Genomic DNA, 15362 nt, shown 5'->3' on the forward strand with positions numbered 1-15362 from the left:
TAACAAGATGAGGGTGTCACTGGCTAGGCAGCATTTATTACCTATCCCTAATTGCCCAGAGGGTAGTTCAGAGTCGCCACATTGATGTGGGTCTGGAGTCACATGTCGGCCAGACCAGGTAAGGTTGGCAGTTTCCTTCCCTAAAGGATATTCATGAAGCTGAGGGGATTTTTCTGACAATTAGCAATGGATTGCTGGTCATCATTAGATTCTTAATTCCAGATATTTTTCATTGAATTCAAATTCCGCTGTCTGCCATGGCAGGATTCGAACCCAGGTTCCCAGAACGTCTCTGGATTAACAGTCCAACAATAGTACCACTAGGCCTTGCCTTCCCTTAAGTGGAATGCTGTGGGGAATCCTGAAGTCTTGAAAGGTACTATATACATGTAAGTTCATCTTTTATAGTACTTATTCAAATTGAATGATAAGCCCTACAGACACTGTATAAAACCTTCCAAGAGCCAGGTCTGAAGAGGGGTCACTGAACCTGAAATGTTAACGCGTTTTTGTCTCCACAGATGATCATAGATCTGCTGAATTTCTCCAGCAATTTCTGTATTTGCTCCAAAGCACTTGGCTTATTGTTAACTTGGCCAGGGACAATTTCTTCAAATTTACTGTTTTTTTCTTGCTGGTGAGAAGGTCTCCAGTGGCTGGAGTCTTTGTGATGTTATGTTAGCAATTCCAGGATTTTGTCCCTATGACAATGATGAAATGGCAATGTATATGCAGGACAAATAAACAGGTAACGTCTGAGAGAATAGAGGCGATGGTGTTACCATGTTACTGATTCTTACTGACCAGAGTTTACAGCCGCCACTATTTTGCTGATTAAATAAAAACTATATGCATGTTGCAAAAGAAATCATTTTTGAATCCAAGATAACAAAGTATGAAGCTGGATGAACACAGCAGGTCCAGCAGCATCTCCGGAGCACAAAAGCTGACGTTTCGGGCCTAGACCCTTCATCAGAGTGGGGGATGGGGTGAGGGTTCTGGAATAAATAGGGAGAGAGGGGGAGGCGGACCGAAGATGGAGAGAAAAGAAGATAGGTGGAGAGGAGAGTATAAGTGGGGAGGTAGGGAGGGGATAGGTCAGTCCAGGGAAGACGGACAGGTCAAGGAGGTGGGATGAGGTGGTAGGTAAGAAATGGAGGTGTGGCTTGGGGTGGGAGGAAGGAATGGGTGAGAGGAAGAACAGGTTAGGGAGGCAGAGACAGGTTGGACTGGTTTTGGGATGCAGTGGGTGGAGGGGAAGAGCTGGGCTGGTTGTGTGGTGCAGTGGGGGGAGGGGAGATTTTGAAGCTGGTGAAGTCCACATTGATACCATTGTGCTGCAGGGTTCCCAAGCGGAATATGAGTTGCTGTTCCTGCAACCTTCGGGTGGCATCATTGTGGCACTGCAGGAGGCCCATGATGGACATGTCATCTAAAGAATGGGAGGTGGAGTGGAAATGGTTTGCGACTGGGAGGTGCAGTTGTTTATTGCGAACCGAGCGGAGGTGTTCTGCAAAGCGGTCCCCAAGCCTCCGCTTGGTTTCCCCAATGTAGAGGAAGCCACACCGGGTACAGTGGATGCAGTATACCACATTGGCAGATGTGCAGGTGAACCTCTGCTTAATGTGGAAAGTCATGTTGCAGCCTGGGATAGGGGTGAGGGAGGAGGTGTGGGGCAACCGCAGGAAATGCTACACTTGACCCCACACCACCTCCCTCCCTTGCCCCACACCACCTCCCTCACCCCATCCCAGGCTGCAACATAGTCGCAAACCATTTCCACTCTCCCTCCCATTCTTTAGATGACATGTCCATCATGGGCCTCCTGCAGTGCCACAATGAGGCCACCCGAAGGTTGCAGGAACAGCAACTCATATTCCGCTTGGGAACCCTGCAGCACAATGGTATCAATGTGGACTTCACCAGCTTCAAAATCTCCCCTCCCCCCACCGCATCCCAAAACCAGCCCAGCTCGTCCCCTCCCCCCACTGCACCACACAACCAGCCCAGCTCTTCCCCTCCACCCACTGCATCCCAAAACCAGTCCAACCTGTCTCTGCCTCCCTAACCTGTTCTTCCTCTCACCCATCCCTTCCTCCCACCCCAAGCCACACCTCTATCTCCTACCTACTAACCTCATCCCACCTCCTTGACCTGTCCGTCTTCCCTGGACTGACCTATCCCCTCCCTACCTCCCCACCTATACTCTCCTCTCCACCTATCTTCTTTTCTCTCCATCTTCGGTCCGCCTCCCCCTCTCTCCCTATTTATTCCAGAACCCTCACCCCATCCCCCTCTCTGATGAAGGGTCTAGGCCCGAAACATCAGCTTTTGTGCTCCTGAGATGCTGCTGGGCCTGCTGTGTTCATCCAGCCTCACATTTTATTGTCATGGATTCTCCAGCATCTGCAGTTCCCATTATCACTGATACAAATTTTGAATGTAAGCTCAGTTTACCAAGATGTTTCATGATGGGTCAGTTTTTGTCTGTGGTTTCCCATTATGATATTGAGCTATTAGTTATTAAACAGCTTTGTCAAAACTTTTTAAAAAATCAACTTCAGTTAATGCATAGGCGATGTTTGTCTTGTCTATTTTAATACTACATGTGGTAGCTGCTTTGTTACCAGTCTGTATTCAAGCTGTGTCTGACTTGTTTGTCTTCTGTCTGCCTTGACTGAAGTGTCTGATGTGAGATCATCTTGAAATCAATAGAACTCACAATTCACTGTCTGTAATAGTTGCACATCCTCTGGCTTCCTGTAAGAATGTTGGATGTCGCAAGTTTGGTATAATTGGTTCTAAGAATGCCAAACCAAATTTCACTGCTTCCCTCCATGTGGGTTGGTCATCTGCAAAGTTTTCCACAAGAATGATGGTCTGCAATGCATAAATTTATAAACTTTTTTTAACGTTATGCTTCTGTGAATTGTATTGACTACTATCAACCATCCAGAGTCAATTCAGCATAAAAGATCTGCCTCGAATGCTGCCTTCACCCATGCAGGAGACATGACCTGCCTAAATTTAATCTGGAGGGTGCTCCGTATGCTATTGAACCCACCATGATGAAAGACCTTGTTTCTGATTTTGGCCTGGATCTTTGATGTCTTTGAAGTCTTTCAGAGTTTTGTTGAGGAGTCTAAAGCAGATCCAGGATTCCATGCCATACATCAGGGTAGTAATAACAGTGGCCTGGTAGTGTTTGATTTTAGTCTTCAGCCTAACGCCATGCTACTTCCAGACATGATTGTAGCCTTCACTGTAGGCAGAACTTGCTGTCTAGCTGTATGTACTGACATATTCAGTACAGAGCTCTGTACCAAGATATGAAAACTTTTCCATAACCTTGAGGCTGGTGCCATTAGTTGTTAGGTCTGGTGCTTCATAACATGCGTCAAGTGTTGGAGTCTTTGTTTCAGTTACCAAGGCTTTTGACAACACTGAAGAATTTGTATTTGCCTTACGTGTTACCTCAAATCTGATAGACAGGATTATTTTGACTTATTTTAAATGCAGGCTGTTTTATTTTTAACTTCTCTGCACTAATTTACCACGCTAAACAAATCACTGGTGATTTCCTGTACATTTGTCCCATTCAGCTTTGAGTGCTAGAAATGGGCTGTTTGATTTCACCATTGTTTCTTATGCTGTGATTGTGTTGTCAGTTTTCTTGGGAAGGTGCTTGGCTCCAGACCAAGCAGCATGCATGATGACATACTCCACCTAGCAATCTGGATGAGAACCCCAGAAGCTCACTGGCACATTGCCAAGAGGAATTTCAACCTGAAAATGTTGCAACTTAATAAAAAAAATACTAACTGTTAACACCACTGTGAAATGTTTTAGTCAAATGTGTAATTAAGTGATTGGTCATGGGCCTAGTATTAGATTAGTTTTTAATCCTCATTTGAGCACAAATTAAACTAAAGACATCAGAGCCCGAAGCGTCGGCTTTTGTGCTCCTGAGATGCTGCTTGGCCTGCTGTGTTCATCCAGCCTCACATTTTATTGTCTTGGAATCTCCAGCATCTGCAGTTCCTATTATCTCTGAGTCTTGTTCCTCCTGATTCTACAACAATAAATTAAATCTATTTTTTTGGGATCTCTTTGGCATTATCATCCATGTAACAGATCCAAGAGCATACAGAATATATTTCAAAAAATTCTGTCCTAAATTGACAAATAGACCTTTGTACATAGGGACTAGCTGCTTGAAACTGGCAGGTGTTTTGGTTGGCTATTAGTAAGCACTTTTAGAAATAGCAGTGTGCAGACTTTAGCCATCACAGGGCAGTAAATTGGAAATTTCACTTATTATTGCTACTTTAATGCCAATTTGGTCAAGTCAGCAAGTTAAAATTGACCCTAATATCTTTCCTGTCCAAGTTTAACTTTAGTTTCAGAGTAGCTAAAGACTTGAAATTTTAAAATAGAATCATTATTTTGGCAGTAATGAATTTTTTGTGTAAAACATAGATAAATTATTACTTATTACACTACCTGAATAAGTTGTACAAGTATGGCCTTAATAAATATCCCCATTTACAGCCCACAGGAGCAAAATTACTACTTAGTTTATTTTTTTAAATAGCATATGTTGTTGGTGTTTCTCACTCAAATGTAAACTCATTCATTGCACGCTATTCAAGAATTTGCTTTTTTTTGTGAAATTTGAGCGTAAATATTCTTTTCTTCAGGACTTAATTTAATGCCGTTCTGTGTGTCATCATGAATAATACTTATCATAATAACTTATAATAACTTCATTTTCCTTACATCTTTCAGATAAGTAGTAAAGATATTTGTGTCCCTTTTATTACTTGTTAACATGTCACAGAAAACACTGCGGTTCTATGACTGATTTTCTGAACAAGCCCATTGTGGGAAAATTCACATAAAGCAGAAATTTTCATCTTCACATTATTGTTTAAAGTAAATAATCGTGAGAGGCACAGTCTCATTTAATCCTCCTTAGCAGTTCTTCTCCTAGAATCCCTACAGTGTGGAAACAGGCCCTTCAGCCCAACAAGTCTGCACTGACCCTCAGAGCATCCCTCCCAGACCCATCTCCCTATAACCCACCCATTTGTGAACACTACGGGCAATTTAGCACAGCCAATCTACCTAGCCTGCATATCTTTGGACTGTGGGAGGAAACTGGAACACCTGGAGGAAATCCACACAGACAGAGGGAGAATGTGCAGACTCCATACAGACAGCCACCCGCAGGTGGAATCAAACCCAGAACCCTGGTGCTGTGAGGCAGCAGTGCTAACCATTGAGCCACCACACCTTTTACACCACCACGGGACTTCGATGTTGTGGCCATTTCGGAGACATGGATAGAGCAGGGTCAGGAATGGATGTTTGAGGTTCCAGGGTTTAGATCTTTCATTAAGGTCAGGGAAGGTGGTAAAAGAGGGGGAGGTGTGGCTTTGTTGGTCAAGGACAGTATAACGGCGGCTGAAAGAACCTTTGATGAGGACTCACGATGAGGGCTGAGGTTGCCGAGGAAGGTTTGTCGACTGAGTCAGTATGGGTGGGAGTTAGGAACAGCAAGGGAGCAGTTACCTCACTGGGGGTTTTCTACAGACCCCCAAATAGCAGTAGGGAGATCGAAGAACTGATTGGCCAGCAGATTGTTGAAAAGTGCAAACGTAGCAGGGTTGTTGTTATGGGTGACTTCAACTTTCCCAATATAGATTGGAACCTCCTTAGTGCAGATGGTTTGGATGGAGCCATTTTTGTCAAGTGTGTTCAGGAGGGTTTCCTTACTCAGTATGTGGACAGGCCGACAAGGGGGGAGGCCATTTTGGATTTGGTGCTCGGCAATGAGCCAGGACAGGTGTCAGATCTCGTGGAACACTTTGGCGACAGTGACCACAACAGCCTCACATTTACCATAGCCATAGAAAGGGAAAGGAGCAGTTACCAGGGGAAGATATTTAACTGGGGTAAAGGAAACTATGACGCTATCATACGGGAGTTGGGAGCAATTGTTCCACAGAAAGGGCAAAGCAGACATGTGGAGGCTGTTTAAGGAGCATTTGTTGCGAGTGATATATAAATTTGTTCCTCTGAGACAGGTAAGAAGGGGTAAGGTTAAGGAGCCTTGGATGACGGATACAGAGGTGCTTCTTGTCAAAAAGAAAAAGACAGTGTACGTAAGGTGGAGGAAGCAAGGGTCTAGCACAGCTTTAGAGGATTATAGGCTTGCTCGGAAGGAGCTCAAAAGTGGACTCAGGAGGGGGCACGAGAAAGGCTTGGCAGGAAGGATTAGGGAGAACCCAAAGGCATTTTACTCATACGTGAGGAATAAGAGAATGATCAGGGAGAAGGTAGGGCCGATCAGGGATAGCGTGGGGAACTTGTGCGTGGAGTCTGAGCAGATAGGGGAAGCCCTAAATGAGTTTTTTGGTTGGGTTTTCACTAAGGAAAGGGACATTGTTGTGAATGAGAACTTTGAGGAGCAGGAAAACAGGCTTGAACAGATCAAGATTGAGGAAGTTGATGTGCTGGAAATTTTGGCAAACATTAAGATTGATAAGTCCCCAGGGCCAGACCAGATTTATCCTAGGTTGCTCCGGGAAGCGAGAGAGGATGTTGCTAAGTCGCTGGCGAAGATCTTTGCTTCCTCACTCTCCATGGGAGTCGTACCGGAAGATTGGAGGGAGGCAAATGTTGTTCCTCTTTTCAAGAAAGGGAATAGGGAAATCCCTGGAAATTACAGACCAGTCAGTCTTACGTCTGTGGTCAGCAAGGTTTTGGAAAGAATTCTGAGGGATAGGATTTATGACTATTTGGAAAAGCATAGCGTGATTAAAGGGAGTCAGCATGGCTTTGTGAGGGGCAGGTCCTGCCTTACAAATCTTATTGAGTTCTTTGAGGAAGTCACGAGACAGGTTGACGAGGGTCGAGCAGTGGATATGGTGTACGTGGACTTTAGCAAGGCATTTGATAAGGTTCCCCATGGCAGGCTCATTCATGAAGTCAGGAGGTACGGGATACAGGGTGATTTGGCTGTCTGGATTCAGAATCGGTTGGCTGACAGGAGGCAGAGTGTGGTTGTAGATGGTAAGTATTCTGCCTGAGGTCAGTGCTGAGTGGTGTCCCGCAGGGCTCTGTTCTTGGGCCTCTGCTCTTTGTAGTTTTTATAAATGACTTGGATGAGGAGGTTGAGGGGTGGGTTAGTATGTTTGCTGATGACACAAAAGTTGGAGGTGCCGTTGATAGTATGGAGGGCTATTGCAGGCTTCAGCGAGACATTGACAGAATGCAGAGCTGGGCTGAGAAATGGCAGATGGAGTTCAACCTGGATAAATGCGAAGTGATGCATTTTGGAAGGTGGAAATTAAATGCTGAATATAGGATTGAAGGCAGGATTCTCGGCAGTGTGGAGGAACAGCGGGATCTTGGTGTTCAAGTGCATAGCTCCCTCAGAGTTGCCACCTAAGTGGTTAAGGTTGTTAAGAAAGCATATGGTGTTTTGGCTTTCATTAACAGGGGGATCGAGTTTAAGAGCGGCGAGGTTATGCTGCAGCTCTACAAAACCCTGGTGAGACCACACTTGGAATATTGTGTCCAGTTTTGGTCGCCCTATTATAGGAAAGATGTGGAGGCTTTGGAGAGGGTACAAAGGAGGTTTACCAGGATGCTGCCTGGACTGGAGGGCTTGTCTTACGAGGAGAGGTTGACTGAGCATGGACTTTTCTCTCTGGAGAGAAGGAGGAAGAGAGGTGACCTGATCAAGGTGTACAAGGTAATGAGAGGCATGGAAAGAGTCGATAGCCAGAGACTTTTCCCCAGGGCAGGATTGACTGCCACGAGGAGTCATAGTTTTAAGGTGTTATGAGGAAGGTATAGAGGGGACGTCAGAGGGAGGTTCTTCACCCAGAGAGTTGTGAGTGCATGGAATACTTTGCCAGTGGTAGTCGTGGAAGCGGAGTCATTAGTGACATTAGTGACTGCTGGACATGCACATGGACAGCAGTGAATTGAGGGGAATGTAGGTTAGGTTATTTTATTTTTGGATTAGGATTATTCCACGACACAACATCGTGGGCCGAAGGGCCTGTACTGTGCTGTACTTGTCTATGTCCTTTTAATTTCTTTAAATGAAGACCACAGAATGTTGTAGCAGAAGCAGGCTGTTCAGCCAATCAAGTCTGCTGTGCCATTCAGTGAGATCTGATAGTTGTCAACTGCTTTAATCCTTTCTTGTTTATTTGTGTAACTCTTGATTCTCATACTACTTAAATATTTTTCAGGCCTGAATATATTTAATGACCCAACCTCGACAGCCTTCTGTGGTAAATAATTGATTGCCCACCCTCTGAGATTATACCCTGTATGCTGTCTCAAGAAGAAAGCTGTTCTCTGTAATTACTCTGTTAGGTCCCTAATTGCTATTGAGGGAGTGCAGCGTAGATACACGAGGTTAATTCCCGGAGTAGCGGAACTATCATATGTTGAAAGATCGGAGCAATTGGGCTTGTATACACTTGAGTTTAGAAGGATGAGAGGAGATCTGATTGAGACGTATAAGATTATTAAGGGATTGGACACTCTGGAGGCAGAAAGCATGTTTCTGCTGATGGGGGAGTCCAGAACCAGAGGACACAGTTTAAAAATAAGGGGTAGGCCATTTAGAACAGAGTTGAGGAAAAACCTCTTCACCCAGAGAGTGGTGGATATATATGGAATGCTCTGCCCGAGAAGGCAATGGAGGCCAAGTCTCTGGATACTTTCAAGAAAGAGATGGATAGAGCTGTTAAAGATTGTGGAATCAAGGGTTATGGGGATAGGGCAGGAACAGGATACTGATAGTGGATGATCAGCCACGATCACAGTGAGTGGTGGTGCTGACTCGAAGGGCCGAATGGCCTATTCCTGCACCTATTGTCTGTTGTCTAACTTTATATGTTTCAATAAAATCTCCTGTCATTCTTCTAAACTGCAATGAGTAGAAGCCAAAATTACTTGATCTCTTATAAGAAAATCCCTCCATAAATGGAATACCTAGTGAACCTTCTCTGGACTGCTTCCAGTGTCCGCCTACCATTCCTTAGAAAAGGGGACAAAACCTGCTCACCATGTTCCAAGTATGGTCTGGCTAGTGCCTTATGTAGTTTTAGTAAGAACCCCTTTTTTATACTCCATTCCCTATGAAATTATAGCCAACAGTCCATTTGCTATAAAGGCAATCCATATTCATGCACAAAGAATAAAGTGTGCTATAAGTTGAACCTCTGGAATAATTTCCATGCTTGCAAATTTTCGTGTAAGATAGTTTACTTTTTTGTGCAGGGCAGTGTCTTGAAGGAGAATTTTCTTCTGATGGATTCAGGCCATGCCAACCATGTCCGTTTGGAACATACCAGCCAGAGTTTGGGAGGACTTCATGCTTTTCCTGTGGTGGAGGGTTAACAACAAAACACGAAGGAGCAGCATCATTTCAGGATTGTGAAACCAAAGGTAATATCATTTTGGAAATTGTGTCTTCTAATACTGATAAAACTCTTTGGAGTTTGAGATGTGATATGCTGTTCTTTTTAAATGTTGGGTAATAGACTTGTATAAAAAATGTTATCCTGCACTTAGATAGTAATTTTTAAAAGTGCTATTGTCAAGAACCTTCCAACACAATGACATAATTACTGATGCATTACTTTGGTGTTTGCTGCAACTTTTATTTCTGAGTCATGTTTTAGGACCCATAAAATCATATAGTTTAGAAAGAGGCGATTGGTCAATCATGCGTATGTCAGCTGTTTGAAAAAGCTATCAATAAATCCCATAACTTGCTGTTGCCCTGTCACAATGCAGGTTTCTTCTCTTGAAGTATTTGTTCAGTTCCTTACTGAAAATTATTCTACCTGTTTCCACCATCCTGTCAGGTAATGCAGTTCAAACCAAAATTCTTTACTGCTTGATACAAATTTTCCTCGTCTTATTTGTCTGTTGATTAGCTTAAATCTATGGCCTCTGGTTGATAATTCTGCCAGTAGAAACAATTTCTCTTATTCTCACAAAATTTTTCATACCTCTGTGTATTTAGTGTAAATAGCGAGTAAACATTAAGCAACTTGCAATAAGACAGGGTCCAGTCCTCATCTCTCTCAGGCTCCCAGACTGCCTTGCTTGTAGTAATTATAAATGGTGACATTAGTGGTGTGCAGTCTGAGTCATTCACAAGGACTCACCACTGATAAAGGATGGGAAGGTGAAAAACCTGTGGTTGTAGATACCTCTGTGGTGCAATGGGTTGGTACGCTAAGCTATGAGCCAGAAGGTTGGTGGTTCAAGAGTACCTCGGGACAAAGGACTGCCTTACTTTAGTTGCCCTTGTGGCCCAGCAGAAGTGTCTCTACCTGTGGATCGGGAGGCCGAGTTTCAAGGTCCACCTGCTCCAGAGGTTGATTGGAAAAACCGGTTAAATAAATTTTTTGAAAAACTTCTGGTCTCACCATACGTTACAAAAAGTAATAACCGCTGGTCATTTGAAGGGAAAGAGAGCAATATAAAACACCAAAGCCCACTTGTGGTGCAGTGACTAAAAAAAACTAACATAAAAGGGGCTCTTAAGGTTCAATGGTAGTGGCCCTTACCTTAGACTGGGAGGCCTGGGTTCAAGTCCACAAAAAAAAGCCTTTGGAGTCAGGCGTTTGCAGCATCATGGTAGTGTCTCTACCCCTGGACTGAGAGGCCTGGGTTCATGTCCCACCTGTTTCAGAGGTGTAATAATATTTCAGAACAGGTTGCTTTAAAATGATCTGAAAAGCCGTGGCTGCTGGCACACATTTAAGGAAAAACACCCACCGCTGTAATCACAGCAGCTCACTGTTACTGAAGGCCACTGAGAACCATATATACCAATGGAGAAAACCTCATGTCTTTTCGAGTCCTTCGACTACATGAAGGGCACTAGCCAAGCTGTACACTGGATTGACTTGCAGGTAATTGATTCTCTCCAGTGTCACTTAGAAGCCCGATAAGAATCATTTTGGTGTACTGTTATATACAATCCACAGCGATGCCAATGCCATTCTAATTAGACAACGTATCCAAGCTTTGATTTTTAATTTACAACATGATCCTACAGTCATCCAGAAAAAAAATTGGTATCAACATAAAAGGCTCTGCAAATAATTTTAATTCCTTAGCTAATAATTGCTATCAGCCCCGTTAGAGGTGGGAGGGTCCCAAAGCAGCGACAGTAATTTAGAGCAGGAAGGCAGAGGACACAGTCGGCACTATTGTGGTGGGAAAGAGCCTCAGTGACATTAATAATGCTTGTGATTAATGCAGAATCCAGCTGCATTCTGGATGCTGTAGCAGAAAACTTTCAACTCCTGTTCACAAATTTAAAGGGAAACAAGTTAAAGCAAAGAGCACCAAAGTAGGAGATTATGATGAACTTGAAGTGACCATTTTGGTCAGTTTGTGAAATTGAGTGCCAGCATTGGTGAACAATGGCAATGATCATATTGAACATCGGACTAGGAGTACCAATTCTTCATGACACATGCCGTGCTGAAGCCTGATTTTCACCAGCAATCAGCGATATAACTTCATTGTCCAATGGCATTCAGTGAATGGACAATTTATGGTTACCCTTGGAAGAGATGTTGCAGAAGTTCCTTATTCAATATTAGGAGTCCTCACTATTGAGTCAGACAGCTAACTCTGATTTGCAACTTAGGTATGAGGTGTAGGAACTGAGTAACCAGAACATTCGAGTTAGAATTTTCAAAGCTATTCATGAATCTGGGAAAGCTACAAGTGGCTTATTACGCTTTGTTAAGGCCAGCTCCAATCCACAATGTTTGAGTGAAAGGTTTCACAGCCTTGCTTGAAAAAGATGAGACAAGAAGTTAAATTCATGCTACAGCAGCGAGTGGTAACATTGGTAATAAAACCCACTCGTAGGTGCTCAGGCATGTTTCTTGTACTCAGTTCTATGGCTCGCCACTCATTTTTGTGGAATTCATGCAATTAAATTGCCTATTGAAAGGAAATCCAATCCGTGGCATTTCTGGATGACAAGCTAACAAAGGAACTCAGTTTGTTTTCATACTGGTTACCAACAGCAACTTCTGACAGCTAGATGAACAATTAAAATTACTGATGACATGTATTATGTATTTAGAAATTATTCTATCAGTTGGTTTTTGTTCGGAGTTGTTCAATGTACCTGAATTTGGAAGGCCAAGAGAGTGTTCAGCTGTCATATGAATGTCACTCTCATTTGGGGCACAGTGCCAGTGTGAGCAGTACTGCAGTGCTTGTAGGTACCACCTTTACACTTAAACATAAGCAAATTCTCTAAATCCAGTATAGTATTTTTTAGACCATCTTGTTAATGCATCTGGCACTGATGCTGACAATCAGAAAAACTGAAGCCGTCAAGATGTCCCATCATATCTACAGAGCTTCAGCATTTCATGAGCAGAGCCAGTCAGTTGGGGGAGTTCTTGCCTGATTGACAAGAATGCATAATTTCAAGGGGGCTGCATTGTCCTGTATTCTTGCATCCTTTTCTAACTTCAGCATGATGGTTCTTGTAAACTAATACACTGCCTCCAAGCATTGATAGACAGATACAGATTCAGATATTGCGAACTTTACCCTCGCTGTTACCTGAGCTTGAGAAAAATGTTCAGATGACAAGGCTGTGACTTCAATTTACTATTCAGGCTCACCACAACCCATTGGCCTTCCGGCTCAGTACTAAAGAATTAGCCACCCAAAATACAAACGTTTTCCCTGAACTCATGATGTGGAAGTGGGTTGGGTGAAAGGGAGGATTGCAAAACAGGCAGTCAGCAGTACCTGGATGAGCAGATGAGTGAAGGACCCACATTTAGGCAGTTAGCATCACTTAGATGACACTGAAACTCCACCAAAAAGGAAATAAGAAAGGAGGGTGTGATTGCAAGTGAGGCGTAAAAGTAGACCAAAACGTCAGGTGTGCAGGAGCCTGCGCCTTTGCAATTATTCAGCAGGTTTGAGATTCTTTTCGATGATTTGATTGAGAATAAGCACTGTAGGGCCAATGAACTGATTGATCAAGATACTCTGGAATAGGAAGATGCTTGACTTGGAGCAAAAAAGAATGTGGTGGTAGTAGGGACAGTACTGCCAGGGGACATGACACTACAGAAAAGGGGGAGACCTGTGTAGCCTGCCAGGGTTTGGGACACTTCTCCGGACTGGAGAGGAATTTGCAGTGGGAGGGGAAGAATTAAATCACTTTGGTTGATGCAGGTAAAAATGATACAGGGCGGACAAATGGAAAATTTTTTCTTTGTTAATGGAAGAATCTAGGCACCAAAATAAGAAGCAGAACCTCAAAGATAGCAGTCTTTGAATTACTGTTGAACCAAGTGCACATTTTCAGAGGGCACATCAGATTAGACAAATGATAGTATGCCTCAAAGACTGATATGGGAGAAGTGGGTTCTGCTTTATGAGGCACTGGCACCAATTTACTTAATCTGGGATGTGAAGCCTACATTTTTGGGATGTTCTATACTTGAACTATACTGGGAATACTGTTCTAGCATGCTGTGTAAATAGAGAGGATTTAATGTAAAATAATGTAGGCAAAGGATCAAATCTGGTAAGATCTGCTAAATATAAGAGTACAAAAGAACATAAGAACCAAGATCTGGCAAACGCAATTCAACCCCTAAAGCCTGCATCGCTATTTGATACAATCATGGCTGATTTCATCTCTGCATCAACTCCACTTTGCTACCACTCCCTAAAACCTTTCAACTCATTACTAATTAAAAGGCTGTCTTAAATTTACTCAATATCCTGGCATCCACCAGATTCTGGGGTAGTGAATTCTACAGATTCATGCACCCTTCAAGGGAAATGGTTGTTCCTCATCTCTGTTTTAAATCTGCTGCTCCTTATCCTAAAACTATATCCTCTCATTCTAAAGAGGCATTTCAAGAAAGAACAGTATTAATATGGGAGATAATTAACAGACTGTGACAGAAAGTGATAGCGTACACATTCAAGAATATATCAACAGATAAATCTAGAAATTACAAAAATGACTAAAGGACAACATTAAATGTGTTTTACATGAATGCATGTAGCATTCAAAACAAAACATCAAAATTGGTGAAGCAAATAGATGTAAATAAGTGTGATCCGAAAGCCATTGTAGAGAGATGACTGCAGGATAACATAGAATGAAACCTGAATATTGAAGGATACATAACATGTAGAAAGCACAGGGTCTAAGGAAAAGGTGGTGGGGTGGCTCTTTTTATTAATGATGGCATCTGCAAAGTACAGACAGATCACTGAAGTTGAGGAAATCAGGATTTAAAAATGATTTTCGGAGAGATGAGAAACAATAAAGATAAGAGGTCAATTGTGGGAGTAGTGTACAGGCTTCATAACAGGAATCACTTGGTTAAATGGAGTAAGGAAGGAATAACAGAAGCTTGTCAGAAAGGTATCGTGATAATCACAGGGAATTTGCCAATGACACAAAGATAGGAACAGAAGTAAGTTGTTAGGGCGAAATAAGGAGGCTTCCAAGGGATATAGGTCAGTTAAACGAGTGGGCAAAGATCTGGCAAATGGAGTAAAATGTGGGAAAATGTGAAATTATCCATTTTGGTAGGAAGAATAAAAGATAAGCTGAAGTTGAAATGATGAGTGACTTCAGAGTTCTGAAATCAGAGGGATTTCTGTGTATGAATCACAAAACATATGAGCCTGCATACACAGCAGATAATTTGGAAAGCTAATAGACTGTTACTGATAGGGGAATTGAATATCAAAGTAGGCAGGTTATACTTCAGTTGTTCAGGACATTGGTGAGATTATATCTCCAATACTGTGTACTGTATTAGTGTTTTCATTTACAGAAGGGTATAAACACACTGGAGGGAATTCAGAGAAAATTTGCTGATTAATACCTGGAGTAAATGGATTTTCTTATGATGAAATGTTAGACAGGCAAAGCTTGAATTCACTGGAGTTTAGAAGTGTAGGAGGTAATTATTTAAACATATAAAGTCCTCAGGGTTCTTGTGGAAAGAAGTTTATGGAGAATCTAGAACTCGGAATCACCATTTAATAATGAGGTCATCCATTTAAGCCAGAGACGAGGAGAAACTTTTTCCCATAGAGTGTCCCATAGAGGCTTTGGAACTCTGCTTCCACTGCCTTTTGAGGAAGAGAGAGACCTTGAATATTTTTAAGATGGGGTAGCTAGTACCCAATAAGCAAGGGATTGAAAGATTATTGGAGGTAGCTGGAATTGTGGATAATTAGTTCAGCCATGACGTTATTGAATGACAGAGTAGACTCAAGGAACTGAGTGGCCAAAT

The 15362-nt window shown here is 42.7% G+C and overlaps 1 protein-coding gene across 5 annotated transcripts in view; it reads left to right on the top strand.

Moving 5' to 3' along the window:
* scube2 (signal peptide, CUB domain, EGF-like 2) overlaps nt 1–15362 on the top strand; it is a 159145-nt gene that overhangs the window by 130213 nt on the left and 13570 nt on the right. For all 5 annotated transcript variants that reach the window (XM_048545799.1, XM_048545800.1, XM_048545804.1 and 2 more), the window contains one exon: nt 9310–9477. In XM_048545799.1, the coding sequence (XP_048401756.1) occupies nt 9310–9477 (168 nt within the window). The remainder of the gene's footprint in view (nt 1–9309; nt 9478–15362) is intronic.

The sequence above is a fragment of the Stegostoma tigrinum genome, chromosome 17 (assembly GCF_030684315.1).
Source record: "Stegostoma tigrinum isolate sSteTig4 chromosome 17, sSteTig4.hap1, whole genome shotgun sequence".
Lineage (NCBI taxonomy): Eukaryota > Metazoa > Chordata > Chondrichthyes > Orectolobiformes > Stegostomatidae > Stegostoma > Stegostoma tigrinum.